At 43.6% G+C, this 17,060-nt stretch overlaps 1 protein-coding gene across 1 annotated transcript in view; it reads left to right on the forward strand.

Moving 5' to 3' along the window:
- Positions 1–7,217: 7,217 nt before the first annotated feature.
- The window catches only part of TTC33 (tetratricopeptide repeat domain 33), a 36,276-nt gene continuing 26,433 nt past the window's right edge, over positions 7,218–17,060 (forward strand). Inside the window, exons 1-2 of the mRNA XM_056847858.1 lie at positions 7,218–7,280; positions 10,937–11,163. Of these exons, the coding sequence (XP_056703836.1) occupies positions 10,946–11,163 (218 nt within the window). The 5' untranslated portion in view covers positions 7,218–7,280; positions 10,937–10,945. The remainder of the gene's footprint in view (positions 7,281–10,936; positions 11,164–17,060) is intronic.

A 17,060-nucleotide genomic window follows, 5' to 3' on the forward strand; every position in this document is an offset into this window, starting at 1 on the left:
GCAAATTGTGATTAGACCTCCGAGTATGATACAGGGAGAAGAAACTTTACAGGCATCTTGAGTGGATCTTTTCATTGTGTACACATTTGGGACTTCGTGGAGTGTTACAACTGACCAGAAAGATCTTTTTTTGTTGTTGTTGGTTTTGCTGATTATATATCCCTGTTACAATATAAGTGGTTACTTGGTCCATGCTACGGGTGACTCTCTCGAACTCAGTCTTCAGTAACATCCTGCCCTATCAGTATAAGCGTTCTCTTTGTCAAACAGCAGTTGTAACCGCTGACACATCTTAAGTATCTGGCAGGTGCAATTGGCTTGAGTGGAAGAACGCAAGACCTTGTCTTGCTTTGCACCAATGAAGAGGTGGGAAAGTCCAAAGTCAAATTCAGTATCCAAAGACACCGTCTGAATTTTTAAAAGGTGCAGAAGAGAAAGCTGTGTAAGCCTAACTAAATATAGCCACAACAGTATTGGGTTCAGTAGCGAGGTGGGAATGTAGAACCAGGCCTAAGGGGAACTCTTAGAATTTCCCTCAAACGTCAAGCCCCATTTCAAAGTACTTCTGAGACTGAACAGCATATCAGAAGGACTTGGTGGCATTGGGGGGAGCGAGTAAAAAATGTCTTTGGAGAATAGCACAAGGCCCTGTCTTTGAGCTTGAGCAGAGGCTTCAGCTGGGAACAGCATGCAGGAAAAAAAGAGAACAATTTCCAGCTTCTGGTCCAAGAACTGCATAAAGATCAAACCATATCGGTTCAGGATCATGACGGTGTAGATCCCATTTGTTATACTGGAAGCCTAGCGAGCCTCTTCTTGCATGCTACTATAGGATGCAGATCCAGTGCCATGCCTGAACCCAACAAGCATGCAGATTGGTGCATGCCGTTCTAAAATCTGGCACTGAGAATTTGTCAGTGGCTCCTGCTTTCTTTCATGCATCTCACTGCTTTTTGGCAGATTTAGTGGGTGATTTTGGTCTTGCCTGTGCATAATCACTTTTTTACACCACTTTTTGATACTGAATTAAATTCTTTTTAAAGTAACGGAATGTTAGACTTGATTTAGTTTTGAAATTTGCACCTGTCCCTTGAATAGAAATAAATGAGCAGGCTTAACTGCTAGCAACCTGCTTGGGGGATTTTTAAATTAGGCAAGGTTACTCCAGAGAAGGCTTGGTTTATTTTATTTTTTAAGGAAGTTACAATTAGAGAAGACTGTGAAGAGGGACATAGTGATTCCTGCCAGTGTGGCCTGGTGCATACATTGCATGTAACCATGGCCAGCACTAACCCTGGTTTGCTTTCTTAACCCTGGTTGAGCCCCGAATGTACGGTGAAACTATAATTTCAGGCTGAGCCCTGCCCCCAGAAGACAGGCACCACTGAGTCCTGATTTTACCGTGTGGGTGTAAATGTGTGGAAAACCGGCTTAACCGTGGCTTGCTTGGTGTATCTATAGTGCCTAACTGATGCAAATCTTTATCAATCCATGACTTCATGTTCTAGTTTATAGCCATCCTTAATCCTCATTTGGGGGGGGGGGGTTAAGACAGTTAAAACAACCTCATGGTTAAGGAGAGCAAACCATGGTTTATTACGTCTGCATAGGCTGTATAGCTTGTGCAGATGTCATACAGATGTCATACAGCACAGTGGCAGCGTTTTAGTTTCGGAATCTTGGTAAAAAGAGTATTGATAAGTCCTTAAAGATCCTGATCTGAAGTATCTCTCTTTAGATTACTGGACATTTGTATACATGGAGCTAAAGTTCTGGAAACCTGTGCTGTTGTACATCTCTCATATTGGAGAGGGGATCTGTGGCGAGCGAGTTCTGCTAGCAATGAACAGCTGGTGAGACAGGGCTTATGGTTGTGGCCAAGTCCAGTGATCTAGACCTGCTGAGTGTGTTTACACCTGCGGCTTAAAGATGCACTGAGCTGAAAGAGACGTGCAGCTGCTTAAGCCCGGCTCTGCTGCGTGAATTTAGGGGTTGCGCTGGATTGCCATTGATATTTGAACTAGTAGAAGTTGGGCCTTAAACCTTCTACAGAGACTCAAATTCTATAGCTGCTTTTGGAATCACTGGTTTCTCATATGCTTTTAGTGGTCTTTCCGTGTTAACGCTTCTCACTTCTCTTCAAACCACGATGTTACTTTCTAGAATGCAATCATGTCTTTCAAATATCGTTTGAGTAAGCAGTCTTTAATGTGTACTTCATATGGAAAGTGTGTGTATATTTGTGAGAGACAGACAAGGGGGGGAGGTGTGTTTTAAAGAAAACATTGAGTATGTAGTACTGCTCTGATAAACATAATAAAAATTTTCTTGGGGGGAACCGTGTCATAGTCCTATCTTTTAATTTTTTTAAAAAACGAACATTGGTATGTCTAGTTCTGCTCCACCTGTACGATAATGGTTATTTTTAAAGTTATGCTGTGTTTGATTTCAAAATTGTTAATAATGCACTTGGCAAACGGTATAAAGCGCACACTTTTTAAAATAATTCCTGGGTAGCTGTCTAGGAAAGTGTTCAGTGTTACACAAGCTCTATCTTTGGCACACATTACTGGGCACAAGCGGCACGTGCTGTCGCTGCACATGTTCTGTTTTCAGGCGGCCTGCGACCGGATTGTATACGCTTTTACTCTAAAGTAAGTTCATTGCATGCAAAGGACAGCCTGGGAGGGATTGCCATGAGCCCCACTAGAAAAGACTGAAAGATGGGGGTGCCAGCCGCACTTGTTGGGTTGTGTCCAGTGGTGTGTTTGAAAAAATGTCACGGTGCAACAGATGTTAATCTTACAGATCTATCTATGTGTGTGTGTGTATATATATGCTCGGTCCTTTTGTTCTTAAAGCAACCAGGCTTTAACTTTACTTTGGTGTATAGAAGTTGAAATACATGGCAGAAAGGTACCGTGTGCCTGTTCTTAAATGGAGTCAGTTTTAATTTTTTTTATCACTTTTGGCCATCAAACGTTCCCCCCCCTTTTTTATTGAGTTTTTAAAATATTTTTTCATAGCAGGGGCTGTCCAATATGTGGTGTTTGAGCAAAAAGAAATCCCACTTTTTCATAACTTTTTTACACTTACAATAAATATTAAGGTTGAAATGATTTTTTTTTTTTTACCAGACCTTTATATGGTCTTGCAGCGGGAGGCTTAAAATGGAATTTTCTTAGTATTACGTTAGAACATGGCAGTAGATGGTCACATAGCCAGAGTTTTTGTATGGAATTGTTAAGAAAAAGGGCTTGCTTAACTGCATCTTCAAAAGCTTAAAAAATCAAAGGAAGTATTGTTTAACTAGCCAAGTACCTTTTGAAAAGTAGCATTTCTCCAAGTTTGCCCTTTGAATGATTTGTTTCATTGAGATACATATAACCAACTAGGGTGGTAAATCTGTCCATGTGCAATGTATTTTGACGCTGGTAAGAGGGTAGGAATCGATCTTTGTGGTGCAATACTTTCGAGACCAACTTTCAGACATATTAAGCGTTTCAGTACAAGCTTTTGAGAGACTTAACTCTGTCAACTGATTTACCATTACATAGCTTAAGAAATTGAAGACCACCTTCTCTTACAAACAAGATGTGCCTACTTCGATTGCAGATTTTTTTTTTTGGCAATACTGAATGAGAAACTGCTCGTGATAGCTGTATGACTTGTTACTTTTAACAAACATTAAAATTGTATGCAAATACGTCTGTGTAATGGTCTTCTGTGTGCAAAGTGTTCTGCCTTCTGTCATCCAAATGTAGATTATGATAATCCCAAGGAAAACCTCTAAACCTATGCAGATTTAGAAAAATGAAGCTCATCAGAAGTTTACCAGGAATTCTTCTAAAATTCTCACAGTAGGAAAGCTTCCAGCACATAAGGAACTGCCTTACACTATTGGTTTAGCTTGCTCGGTGTTATCTTTTTTAAAAAAAGTTACTATTAGAAACATTTAATCTTACAATAAAAGAAAAAGGGGGAAAACCCATAGATATAACATTACTAAAAATCAAATATTAATTATACAAATTATTTTTAAAAAACTAAAACATTGCTAATATAACAAATACCTGGCATGGACAAACAAAAAAGTCTTCACCAGTTGGCAGAAGATAACAGTAGGACACAGATGAATCTCCTTGAGCAGGGAGTTCCAAAGTTTTGGTGCCATGCCTCAGAAGGGCCATCAAGCCTCAAATAGCAAGGGCAGCCCAAGCAGATCTTCCAAAGATTACTAGAGTTGATACGATCTTACAACCCACTCCAGTCAACACTGGCCAAAGCATTCTGTACCAAATGTATCCTATAGTCTTCAAAGGCAGCCCCATGTAGAGAGCATTGCAGTAGTCTAATCTAGATGTTTACCAGAGCATGCACCACAGTGGCAAGATCTCTCCCTCCCAGGAAGGGCTGCAGCTGGTTCACCGGTATTTGAGGAGTAAACTAGGTTGTGAGGATAAGCCTTGGGGAAGCCCCAGGTTTGCAGTAAAACAGGAAATGTTAACAGAAAAAGCTAAATAACCATATAATCATAGAAGCAATCTCCAGCTTTAAGAAAAGAATGCTACTGAGACTCAACATGAACATTTATGAACTAAAATTCAGGCATCAAACCAAAGTTTAGGAAGGGTATGTTCAGGTGCAGTTTGCCGTGCCTAGAAACAAAAGAAAAAACCCCTAAAAGGAACAAAAGGAAACCCGAAACCACAATTATCTTTTGAAGAAAGCTTTTCGAAAGTGATTTGTCTTTTTTCTCATAAGCTTTAGGGAGTAATTATAGGTCAAAATGAGGGCTCAAGTGCTAAGCCAGATCAGTTCCAGAGGGGCAGCCATCTGTTGCATGGAAACAAACATCTCATAGTACCTTAAAAATGAATATTTATTTCTGGCTTCTGCAGCACTGTGGGTGGCATAAAAGTCATAGTACGTCAACAAAATTGCCAAAGGAGAATCTGGTGTGAAATTGTTGAGTTGTATTGGGAAGCTTGATGCTATCCAGTTATGGTTCAATAGGAATGTAGGTTCCACTCATCATGGTAGAGTTACTGACTGTCTAGGAGCATTCTGTTGCTACTCCTGTGGTTACAGTATGCATTTGAATTTTGCAGAGAGGTGCTACAAACAGTACTGCTTGTATTTCATGGCCTTCTACTGTCCACAACTCTCCCTCAGGTGTAGCATACATATATATTGAACTCTGTAGACTGAGGACACCATACTCCTGATGAGGTCCTGACCAGGTATTTTTGCATGTGCATCATCTGCCACATGCATCCCATTTCCATCATATTGCGCTCAACCACAACCAAAATCACTTGTTAAAGCAGTGGATGAGATGGGGGTAGGGTTGCCTGCTCCGGATTACGAAATACCTGGAGATTTTGGGGGCAGAGCCTGAGGATGGCAGGGTTTCGAGAGGGGAGGGACTTCAATGCCATAGAGTCCAACAGCCAAAGCGGCCATTTTCTCCAGGTGAACTGCTCTCTGTTGGCTGGAGATCAGTTGCAATAGCAGAAGATCTCCAGCTAGTACCTGGAGGTTAGCAACCCTAGATGGGGGGGGGGGAGTTTGTATTTTAAACTTTGTTTAAAACATGCTGCTCTCCCCTCAACACAAGTCTTGAGGTAGCTTACAAAATTTAAACCATGAAATATAAAATGAAATACATACAATAACAGAGAGGAAGCCATATCTACTACAGCAAAAATACATAAGAATGTTGTGACAGCATAAAGCTTTAAAAAAATGTTTATTCCAGCCCATTTCTTCAGATGCTGCGGATGGATCTTCACCATGCTGACACTTTATGAAGCATTTGGGAAAGAAAACCACACACCTGGATCATGGCATCAAGAATTACAGGAAGTAACTGGATGAAATGTAACTACAGTTCAAGAAAAACACAAATTAACAGCACTAATATGTGGGGAGATCCAGGTTTTTGCTTGTACATGTGCTTAATTTTGTCACAATTTTATCTATTTCTGCCATTCCTTGTGGGGTCTGTAGAAAAGGGTTTGTAAAAAGTCTTGATGGCAACCTTTAGATAAGACTGGAAAACAAAGCAGCAGTTATGACTGACTATGAAAGCAAAGTAGGCACTGAGACGTACAAAACTCATCCAAACTAGCGAACGCCAAGAAGAAAGTATAACATCTTAAACTGTGCCATAGCGCACTAGGTATTCCCAGCGATGTATTAAGAGTTTGAAAATGTTATAAAAAATACTGTTCGCACTTTCTATGTATCCCCACCGATGTATTAAGAGTTTGAAAATGTTATTAAAAATACTGTTTTAATACCGATGTATTAAGAGTTTGAAAATGTTATAAAAAATACCGTTCGCACTTTCTATGTATTCCCACCGATGTATTAAGAGTTTGAAAACGTTATAAAAAATACAGTTCGCACTTTCTATGTATTCCCACCGATGTATTAAGAGTTTGAAAATGTTATAAAAAATACTGTTCGCACTTTCTATGTATCCCCACCGATGTATTCAGAGTTTGAAACTGTTATAAAAAATACTGTTTTAATACCGATGTATTAAGAGTTTGAAAATGTTATAAAAAATACTGTTTGCACTTTCTATGTATTCCCACCAATGTATTCAGAGTTTGAAACTGTTATAAAAAAATACTGTTCGCACTTTGTTTGGCCCCTTTAGCTGCGAAGGCGTCTTCCAACCATTTTTTAGCCGTGGCATCCCAAAACCCTTTTAAAGCGATGTTTTCCCCCCCTAACATTTCCAAACTCTTGATACATCGCTGGGAATACCTAGTGCGGTAACAGCCAATGACCAGCAATAGTCGCAAGAGAGGGTTTTAAACACAAAAAGCAAAGCCGATCATACTACATCACCCAGCATGCTCTTCGGCACATTCTCCCTAAAGGCCGAGTCGCGAGGCTCCCGCGCCATTCTGGGAGTTGTAGTATCGACCTCTGGACTCGCCCGCCGTCGACTCCACAGGAAGAGAACGAGAGCGTCGTTCTACCTGGCCGTTGAAAACCGCCGTTGGCCCCGCTCATGGGCGCAGAGTGGCGCCGCTCTAGGCCACGGCGTCTCTATAGCAACAGCCCTGTATACTGGGCCTGGAAACACCCCCGTTCCGGGGCAAACCGGAAGAGTTTATGAGGACTGTCTGGAGTCTCTGTGGTCTCTTTCCCCAAGCTCTCAGAACGCAGCTGCTTCCGGTTGCGCAACTTCCGCGGGGGGGGGCGGGGCATAATCCAGAGGTGACCAGGCTGAGAAGGCAGTTCTGGAGAGGAGGCCTCAGGTAACGCCTTGCCCCTTCTTCTCTCCCCCTGGGGTTGAGGGAAGGCAATGTCCTTCTGAGTCCTGGCCTCACCCCAAGGGTAGAGGGTCCTTCCTTCAAAGCCCCTTCTCCTTTTATGATCCTGGGTTTTGCTTATAGGAATGGGGAGTGCGTGCATGGAAGAGGGCAAGAACTACCCTGAAGATGGTGAAAGCAGGGGACTGGAAAGGTCTACAAGATTTGCATGTGTGTGACAATAATTACAAAGAGAGCAACAATGATAATAAAGAGATAGAGGAGGGGAGAGGGGAAGTTAAAGAAATTTACATTTTATAAGATAAGAAAATACTGCTACAATATAATTAATGGCTATGTATAATGGAATATGAAATGATTTTGGGGGAAAAAATAAAAAAAAATTATTAAAAAAAAAGATTTGCATGTGTGTTAAGGGCCATCAAGTAGCTTCCGACTCACGGCGACTCTATGAATCAATGTCCTCCAAAAGCATCCTATTTTTAACAGCCTTTCTCAGGTCTTAGAAAAGAGCAAGAGTCCAGGTGCACCTTAAAGACTAACAAAAATATTTTCTGGCAGGGTGTGAGCTTTCGTGAGCCACAGCTCACTTCTTCAGATACAGCTTAGAATGTGAATCCATCTGTCTTTAAGTAGAGGAGAGCGAATTCAGACAAGCATTAGTATGTAAATGTTAACAGTACGTAAATGTGAATAGCAGGCGTGATGGGATGAGGTGGGGTATACAGAAGAGTCTGTGATGTCCAGGGGAGAGATGGGTGTGGAGAAATCAGCATTGGTCATGAGCCATGCATGCAAGGTCTTTATTCAGCCCAGGTAAATGCATTGCCTTTAGTTTGAATATCAACTGTAATTCAGCAGTTTCTCTTTCCAATCTCTCCTCTACTTAAAGACAGATGGATTCACATTCTAGCTGTATCTGAAGAAGTGAGCTGTGACTCACGAAAGCTCATACCCTGCCAGAAAATATTTTTGTTAGTCTTTAAGGTGCTACTGGACTCTTGCTCTTTTCTACTACTGCAGACAGACAAACACGGCTACCCACTGTGAATTTTCTCAGGTCTTGTAAATTGAGGGGCGTGGCTTCCTTTATAGAGTCAATCCATCTCTTGCTGGGTCTTCCTCTTCTCCTAGCATGATGGTCTTTTCCAGGGACTCGTGTCTTCTCATGATGTGACCAAAGTATGACAGCCTCAGTTTAGTCATTTTAGCTTCTAGAGTCAGTTTGGGCTTGATTTGATCTATAAGCCACTGATTTGTTTTTGTTTTTTGGCAGTCCACGGTATCCGTAACACTCCTCCAACACCACATTTCAAAGGAATCTACTTTCTTCCTATCAGCTTTCTTCATTGTCCAGTTTTCACACCAATACATAGTAATAGGGAATACGATGGCATGAATTAACTTGATCTTGGTTAAGAACATAAGAAAGACCCTGCTGGATCAGACCAAGGCCCATCAAGTCCAGCAGTCTGCTCACACTGTGGCCAACCAGGTGCCTCTAGGAAGCCACAAACAAGACGACTGCAGCAGGCGCATCCTGCCCGTTTTCCACCGCACCCAAAATAATAGGCATGCTCCTCTGATACTAGAGAGAACAGGTATGCAGCATGACCGGCATCCATTCCAACTAATAGCCATGAATACCCCTTTCCTCCATGAACATGTCCACTCCCCTCTTAAAGCCCTCCAAGCTGGCAGCCATCACCACATCCTGGGGCAGGGAGTTCCACAATTTAACTATGCGTTGTGTGAAAAAATACTTTTATCTTTTTTGAATCTCTCACCCTCCAGCTTTAGCAGATGACCCCGTGTTCTAGTATTATGGAAGAGTATTACGGTTGCCAGTGACACAAGATTTATTGTAGAACAAAAGTCCAGTAGCAGCTTACAGAGTGACATTTCCCAAGGTATATGTTTTTATGATTCAAAGCTCACTTTGTCAGATACAAATAGAATGAAGATCCATCAGCCCTTACCTTCTGACCTGGTTATAAGGGGTGATGGGCCTTCATTTATATATGATGAAGTGAGCTTTCACTCTTGAAAGCTTATACCTTGGGAAATTTTGTTGGCCTCTACTGGGCTCAGAGTCTGTTGTGCTGCTGCAGACTTAACATGGCTCCCCGTATGAAACCAGATTGATTGTGGTACCCCAAAAAAGAAGTCTCAAAGGACTAGAAAGACAGGTTCACTGGCATCACTTTTACGCATTAACCAAACTACTTCATCAGATGATTGAGGAGAAACCTTAGCAGAAATGTATACACAGCAGGCATACAAGCAAAAACTGTCAACCAAAGGGATAATAAGAGGGCAACCTCTAGCTCAAGGACCTGAGGTCAGCATTTGGGGGGATTTTTTTCTCTCAGGTGGAGACCCTGAAAAGCTGATGTCACCAGTTAGAGTAGATAATATTGAGCTAAAGGGACCAATTATCTGGCTTGCTATAAGGCAGCTTCAAGCGTTCATGTTAACAAATGCAAAATGTACAGATTGTGTTATCTCTCTGCAACAGTCAGTTGTATCTCTCTGCAACAGTCAGTTGTATTTGTTAAGAAAAGTGAACATTTACTAAAGTATGTGAAAACATAATCATTGTAGGCATACTAAGTTATTTAACACCAGCAGTAGGATAGGAATACGCTGCATTTATTGAGTCTGAATGACATGATGGTATCTCAGAGGAAGAGTGACCTCATGAGGCAACTGTTTTGCTTTCTGCCTGCAAAACCTAAGTTGGGGTCCCCAATCTTTGAGCCTGTGGGTGTGTTTAGAATTTTGAGAACAGGAAGTTGGTGCTGCAGAAGCACTTAATGGGGGGTAGGGGCTGATCACAAATAAGTGGAAAGTTCTAAGCCAAGCATTAACCTATGATGGAGGCAGCTGTTTATGTATGGGCATTCTCTGCACCACTTCCTACTCTAATAAAGTGAAGGAAAGCCAAGACTAGCTCTTGGATTTGGAGGAGAAATGCTTCATCAAATAAGCAAAAGTGCATTGGAGGGTGCTACATTGGGGATCACTGACCTATGGTGGTTGTTTTTTCAAAGCGTGGTGGTGGAAAGTGCCGTCAAGTCACAGTTGACGTATGGCGACCCCAAAGGGTTTTCAAGGCAAGAGACGTTAAGAGGTAGTTTGCCATTGCCTGCCTCTGCATAGCAACCCTAGACTTCCTTGGTGGTCTCTTATCCAAATACTGACCAGGGCCGACCCTGCTTAGCTCCTGAGATCTGACGAGATCAGGCTAGCTAGGGCCATCCAGGGCAAAACAACATGGATCAATTATTAGCTTCTGTAGAGATCAGGAAGTGCTAATTCCTTTATCTGGCACCTTGCATGTAAGTGATATGATGTCACTGTTCCAAGAAGCTTACAATCTAAATTACTCAATGGGGAAAGCAACTCGTGGGTGTTTCCCCATTGCCTAGATCCAGTGGTTATGTCTTAGGAGGTGAAAGATCCACAAGCCCAGACAAGATACTAGATAGATGATTTATATTCTGCATGGGTGTATAGAAACTGTGTATCTGTGCCAGAATTTGTTTATAGAAATTAAGTCCTTTTTCAGTGGATTGCCTTGTAACCTCAGTTCTAGTTTTAAGATGCGAGTAAAAAAACATAACATGTACTCTTTTCAGTTCTGAGAAATGGCTTCCTTCGGGTGGAAGAGGAAGATTGGGGAGAAAGTATCAAAGGTAACATCACAGAAATTTGAAGCTCAGGCAGCAGATGAGCAGGGCCTTGATGGTGATGAGGCTGACTGGCTGCCGGAGGCAAAAAAGAAAAAGGGACTTCTCCTGGAAGACTGTTTGGCAAAAAGTAAACAGCTGAAGGCGGAAGGAGCAGTTTTGGCAGAAAACGAAAGGTACCGGTTATGTTCTCTCATTTCTCTTGGTGGCTGACTTCTTCTGGTGTTTGCGTTGTGTTTCTGATAACCTTGCCTAGAGAATATGAGATTCACCCAGGTTTAGAAAATGTAAAGCTCACAAAGATCCAGTGCAGACAAAATGTTCCCTGATCGTCTACTTGTAGTTAGACATGTTCTCACAGGCCTACATCACAGGGTGTCTGTTGTGGGGAAGGTAAGGTGATTGTAAGCCAGTTTGATTCTTCCTTAAGTGGTAGAGAAAGTCGGCATATAAAAACCAACTCTTATTATAATTATTATTCTGCAAGCTCACATACTCTCCTCTTGTGTGTGTCATCTCTGCCCTTCGCTTATAGTTATGTCTGCACTGACCTTCAAGCTAGCCTGGGTTAGCACCAAACCATAATTCGCAACCTTAGTTAGAAGCAGGTTTGTGAATAGCACTTTGGTGCTGATGTTGGGTTGGATATAAATATAGTTCTTAACTCACTATTCCATGAACAGAATAAGTCTCCTATTAGAGGAAGACCACTGCTGTGAATGGAAGGAATAATTGTGGGAGCAGGAGATGCTTCCACAAATGGAAAGGGGCCATTGAATTTAAGCCTAAGGTTAGCATTAATGGACAGTGCAGAGGTAAGGTGTGGATGACTGGGGAAGGCAATGGCAAACCACCCCGTCAACATAGTTTGCCTAATCAGTTCAGATACCTTTATGGCATAACAACATTTGGCAGAATACAAAAGTTTGCCTAATAAAAGTTGTGATGTGACGTCACCCCATGGGTCAGTAATGACTTGGTGCTTGCTCAGAGGACTACCTTTACCTTTCGATGGATTTATTTTTTGTCTTGCTTTTCCTCCAAGGGCCTCAGGGCTGCTTACATGGCTCTCCCGTCCTGTATTTGGTTCTCACAACAATCCTGTAGGGTAGGTTAGGCTGACATTGGCCCACTGTCATCCAGCAAGCTTCGAGATAAAGTGAGGATTTGAACTTGGGCCATCCAAGTCCAACTCTCTAACTACCGCAGTGACAGCTCAGTGCGTGAGCTCTGGAACTAAAAGGGAAGTGGGAATGTGCTTGGGAAAGGGGGAAGGAGCAGCAGGGAGGAGAGTAGAAGCCTGATAGGTGCTCAAGATAGCCTAACATCAGGCAATTGGGCAGCATTACATGACTTCCCCAAATTCATGAAGCTTGTCTGCCAGGCATCTGCCCATCCGCTTTCTAAAACCGAGGGCTCCTCGCCATCAGACGAGAAGGAAGCTCAGCAACACACATTCTATCCCCTGAGCTCTCCTGTATGCTGCAGTCTGGAAAAGGTAAACTCCTGCCTTGTCTTCCTTCCTCCAAACTGTGGTGCAAATGGAAATGAACCCCACCTCCTCTCTCTGGCAAAGTCGCAGAGCTTGGAGGAGAGGTTAGTTCTCATCCCAGTTTCTCACTTGCTTTGAGGCTTGCATAAGATAAACAGGAATCCCCTGCACACTTTCCTACCTTAGCTGTAGCCCACCACAAATAAAAACAATCCCTGTCTCTGCTCCAAGCCCTGTGCACATGCTGGGCTGAGAAAAGGGACAGGGTGCACTGAAAGGGTCTGGACAGTCACCAAACCCACTACTGTAAAGAGCTAAAGGAAATAATAGAATCATAGAGTTGGAAGTAGGGCTGTCAATTCGGTTCGGTCCGAACTGAAAATCAACCGAATTTCCCCTGATTTCGGATCCGAACTCAAATCTGGCGGGCAACCGGGGGGGGCCGAATTCAGCGAGTTCGGGAGTTCGCGAATAAATTCGGCCAATTCGGGCCCCCCTTCAGGAGAGCCCACTGAAAGGCGCGGGCTGCCCTTTAAACTGATCTGCGCCTCCCAGCTGGGAGGCTCAGATCAGTTTAAAGGGCAGCCCGCCTCCCTTCAGCGGGCTCCCCTGAAGGGAGGCGGGCTGTCATTTAAACTCATCTGTGCCTCCCGGCCGGGAGGCACAGATGAGTTTAAATGACAGCCCGCCCCCCTTCAGGGGAGCCCGCTGAAGGGAGGCGGGCTGTCATTTAAACTCATCTGTGCCTCCCGGCCGGGAGGCACAGATGAGTTTAAATGACAGCCCGCCCCCTTCAGGGGAGCCCGCTGAAGGGAGGCGGGCTGTCATTTAAACTCATCTGTGCCTCCCGGCCGGGAGGCACAAATGAGTTTAAATGACAGCCCGCCCCCCTTCAGTGGAGCCCGCTGAAGGGGGGCGGGCTGCCCTTTAAACTCATCTGCGCCTCCCGGCCGAATCCCTGAAGGCGCGCTTCGGCCGAATTTTCCCCCGAACTCCGGATCCCCCCGAATTACCGGGGATCCGAAGCGGGGGAGTTCGGACTTCGGCACGTACCGACCCCACAAGGGTCAAATTCGGCCGAATCCGAACTGTACCGAATTTTTTTTTTTTGACAGCCCTAGTTGGAAGAGACCATTAGGGTCAACTAGTCCAATGCAGGAAATTCACAACTGCCTCCCCACCCCCCCAATGACCCCCTACTCCATGCCCAGAGGATGGCCAAAAAAAAAATCCCTCAAGATCCCTGGCCAATCTGGCCTGGAGGAAAATTGCTCCCTGACACCAAAGTGGTGATTAGCATTACCCTGGGCATGTAAGAGTTCTTAATTTTGACTGGGCATGGGGGTAACTCGCTGCCATCTGAGCTCTTGCATCCTTGAAGTCCTTGTATCTGGACAGCTCTGTGTGGTGCCCTACCAACAGCAGCAAGCATTAAACTTAATATATATCGGGGTCACTGAAAGTGGGCTTGGCTTCTTGTTGTGCGTGGAGTGATTCAATTGCTGTGTAACCCACAAAACCATAAAACCCCTGAAAGAGGACTCAGATGTGTGCAGGTTAATGCTATGTACTGAATGTGTCGTTTTGTAGCAGCACACACAAACCAGATGGTCCTGTGCTGTGTGTATGTGCCTTGAGCACTCTGGCAATCTAAATAATTCCAATAGGTTCTGGGCCTAGCACTAATAAGGCTGACTATTTTGTTACATTTGAATCCAGTAGCACCTTAGAGACCAACAAGATTTTCGAGGTATGAGCTGGTGAGAGTCAGAGCTGGTCAAGAGACTAGCTCACCTAGTAGTCTCTTGTCAGTTCTGAAATATTGGTTCAGGCGGAGGCCTAGCAGAAATCATGGAAGTTTCTCTGAGAACTCGAGGTAAAGCTGACTGTACCTTCAAAGAGTGAGACAAGGAAGGATGGGAGGCAGATGCAGGTGATGGTCAGACTATTAGGCCTGGCAGTTTCAAGGCCAAAGAACCACGAGGGAGGGAGTTTAGGGACCCATCTACAGCTGCAGAGTATATGGTCTCACTCATCTGATTTGTGGGTCACCTGTGTATTAACATATTTGATTGGTCAAGTTACCTCATTGGCCATACATTTGATTGGTCAACTAGAATCATGCCAATGAGTGTCGTTGGGCATAAAGGAAAGATCTTTCATTCTAGTTTTGTCCTTTGTCTGGATTACATCTAACTTTGGGACACTTCTTGATGGACCAGGCTGGCCGGAGCCCCTGCTTTGGATTTTGAAATGCTGTTGGGCTCAGTTTTGTCAGGTAACATCTGGATCTAGGACCAATGCTTGTAAATTTGCTTAGCTTAGATATTTTGCTTTATTATTTTATCCTCACTGTTCACTGCTCTTATATTGTATATTCCTGTACATTCTTTTAATAAATCACTTTAATTATATCTTGTTGGGTTTTGGGGTTTCAGTCTGAATCCAGTCATTTAGCCCCTATTAGCTACATCTACCAGAATAACTCTCTGGAACTCACCATGCAGGGTTGACGTCTTGATCTTAGACCCAGGAGGGCTAGAGGCGTAGTCACTTCATCTCAGCAGGGGAACTGCAACCCTTTCATTTCTCTCCAGGCAATGTCCCTATATAATGTATTTGTTGCATTCACACTTTGTGTGTACACCTTTATGATGTTAGCTCAATGATTTTCTGATGGGGTACAGAGAAAATACCTAACAAGAGATACTGATCTTGGGGCAGTGGAATTCAGAACTTTTGGGAGGTAAATTGGGTGGGGGCATTTGGAATGTTAGGCAGCCCCTTCTCCCCCGCTCCCTTGCATGGCTTCTGTTGGCCGTTGGAGGAAGGTTGTTTTGTATTGTCCACCCCACCTTGAGGATAAAATTCTAGATATCCCCACCTAGGCCCCTCCAATAGTGGCACTCAACAAATGAGAATTGAGCCGAACTACTGGACTCTTTTCTACTGCTACAGACGGATTAACTCGGCTACCCATCGTGATCTATGCCTGTATAAAGTTGCCTTATCTGGAGTGATTTTTACAGCCTAGGGGGTGTTCAGTTATTATATTATTATATTTCTTCCTTTCTTTAGATATTTATACCAATTATTCAACATCATTTTTATGGGGGCGGGCAATAGATTTAAAGTTAAGAGCCACGGTCTTAGATGTGTACCATGTGGAGTGGCCGTCAGCCATGATCAAGCAAATCGAGTGGTTATATTTGACTCTGTCCACTAGATGGAGGCAGAGACCACATTAGTACAGCACAGTGGCTTAATTTGGGCTGAGCTACAAGCTGTGGTTTGGCACCAGTGAGCAAACGAGACTCCAACGGTCCTTGTGCTCTCTTGTGTGATCCTGCCTGGCGAACTGTAACTTGCCTTTCATATCCGAACAGGAAAGGTTATGGCTTACTCGTGCTTCTCCGTGCCAATCAGGACTGCACACCTTGGTTTATTCCCAGTTGGCAGGGCCAGCCCAAAACAGAGTTTGCTGGTTGTGATAGAGCAGTAAACGTAGAAAGAGGAAGTAAGTAATTGGTTTGTGACACTAAGGAAAAGGGAGAGAAAGGACTGCATGATAGGGTCTGATGCTCCTTATAAGACTTGTTTACATGGCAGGAACACATGAAACTGCCTTATACTGAATCAGACCCTTGGTCCATCAAAGTCAGTATTGTCTACTCAGACTGGCAGCGGCTCTCCAGGGTCTCAGGCAGACGTCTTTCACATCACCTACATGCCTAGTCCCTTTAACTGGAGATGCCGGGGATTGATCTTGGGATCTTCTGCATCCCAACAGAGGCTGCCACTGAGCCACAGCCCCTCTTCGTCAAAAAATGGGCAGAAATTTAACCTCATTTTTCACTTGTGAGCCATGGGGGCACTCAGTACTTTGTTGGACCGTCACTGAGGTGAGTTTCAGATCTGCGTTTGTCCCATCTCAATAGCGTGCTTCCCTTGGTACCTAAGGCACACGACTGGCTGTGTCCTGTTATGATAATGTGCCTGATTTTAGGCCACTGTCTAAAATGAGGTTTGAGGCTTTCATTTTTGGGGCTCCATTCCTAGATTGTTCATCAGTCCTGATACTGAAAATGTGTAGAAATGTATTTTCCTTTGCTCTTTTTTGTTCAAGAGTAAAGTACCGTCACTGAGGCGAGTTTCAGATCTGTGTTTGTCCCATCTCAATAGCATGTTTCCCTTGGTATATGACTGAATGCATCCAATTATGATAACATCCTTGATTTTAGGCCACTTCTAAATGAGGTCTGAGGCCTCCATTTTTTTGTTGTTCCATTCCTGTGTTGCTCAGGGACCGGATGCTGAAGTTGTGTAGAAACATATTTTCCTTCGCTCTTTCCCCCCCACAAAAGCTTGTTTTCGAAGCCACTTGGTACCGAAGCATAGTTGATGGGGAATGTTTCTTGCAGAAGGCTGGTTCTTAAGAAGCATGGGAGATGCAAAAGCACACCCCTGGATTTCTGTACACAGTCATTACTTTCATTAGGACTTCCCCAAGAGAAGTTCTCTGCAGAGTATGTGACAAAAATCAGAAACTTCTAAAGGAAAGCACAGATTGCCACTTTCATC

This window comes from Euleptes europaea, chromosome 4 (assembly GCF_029931775.1).
Source record: "Euleptes europaea isolate rEulEur1 chromosome 4, rEulEur1.hap1, whole genome shotgun sequence".
NCBI lineage: Eukaryota > Metazoa > Chordata > Lepidosauria > Squamata > Sphaerodactylidae > Euleptes > Euleptes europaea.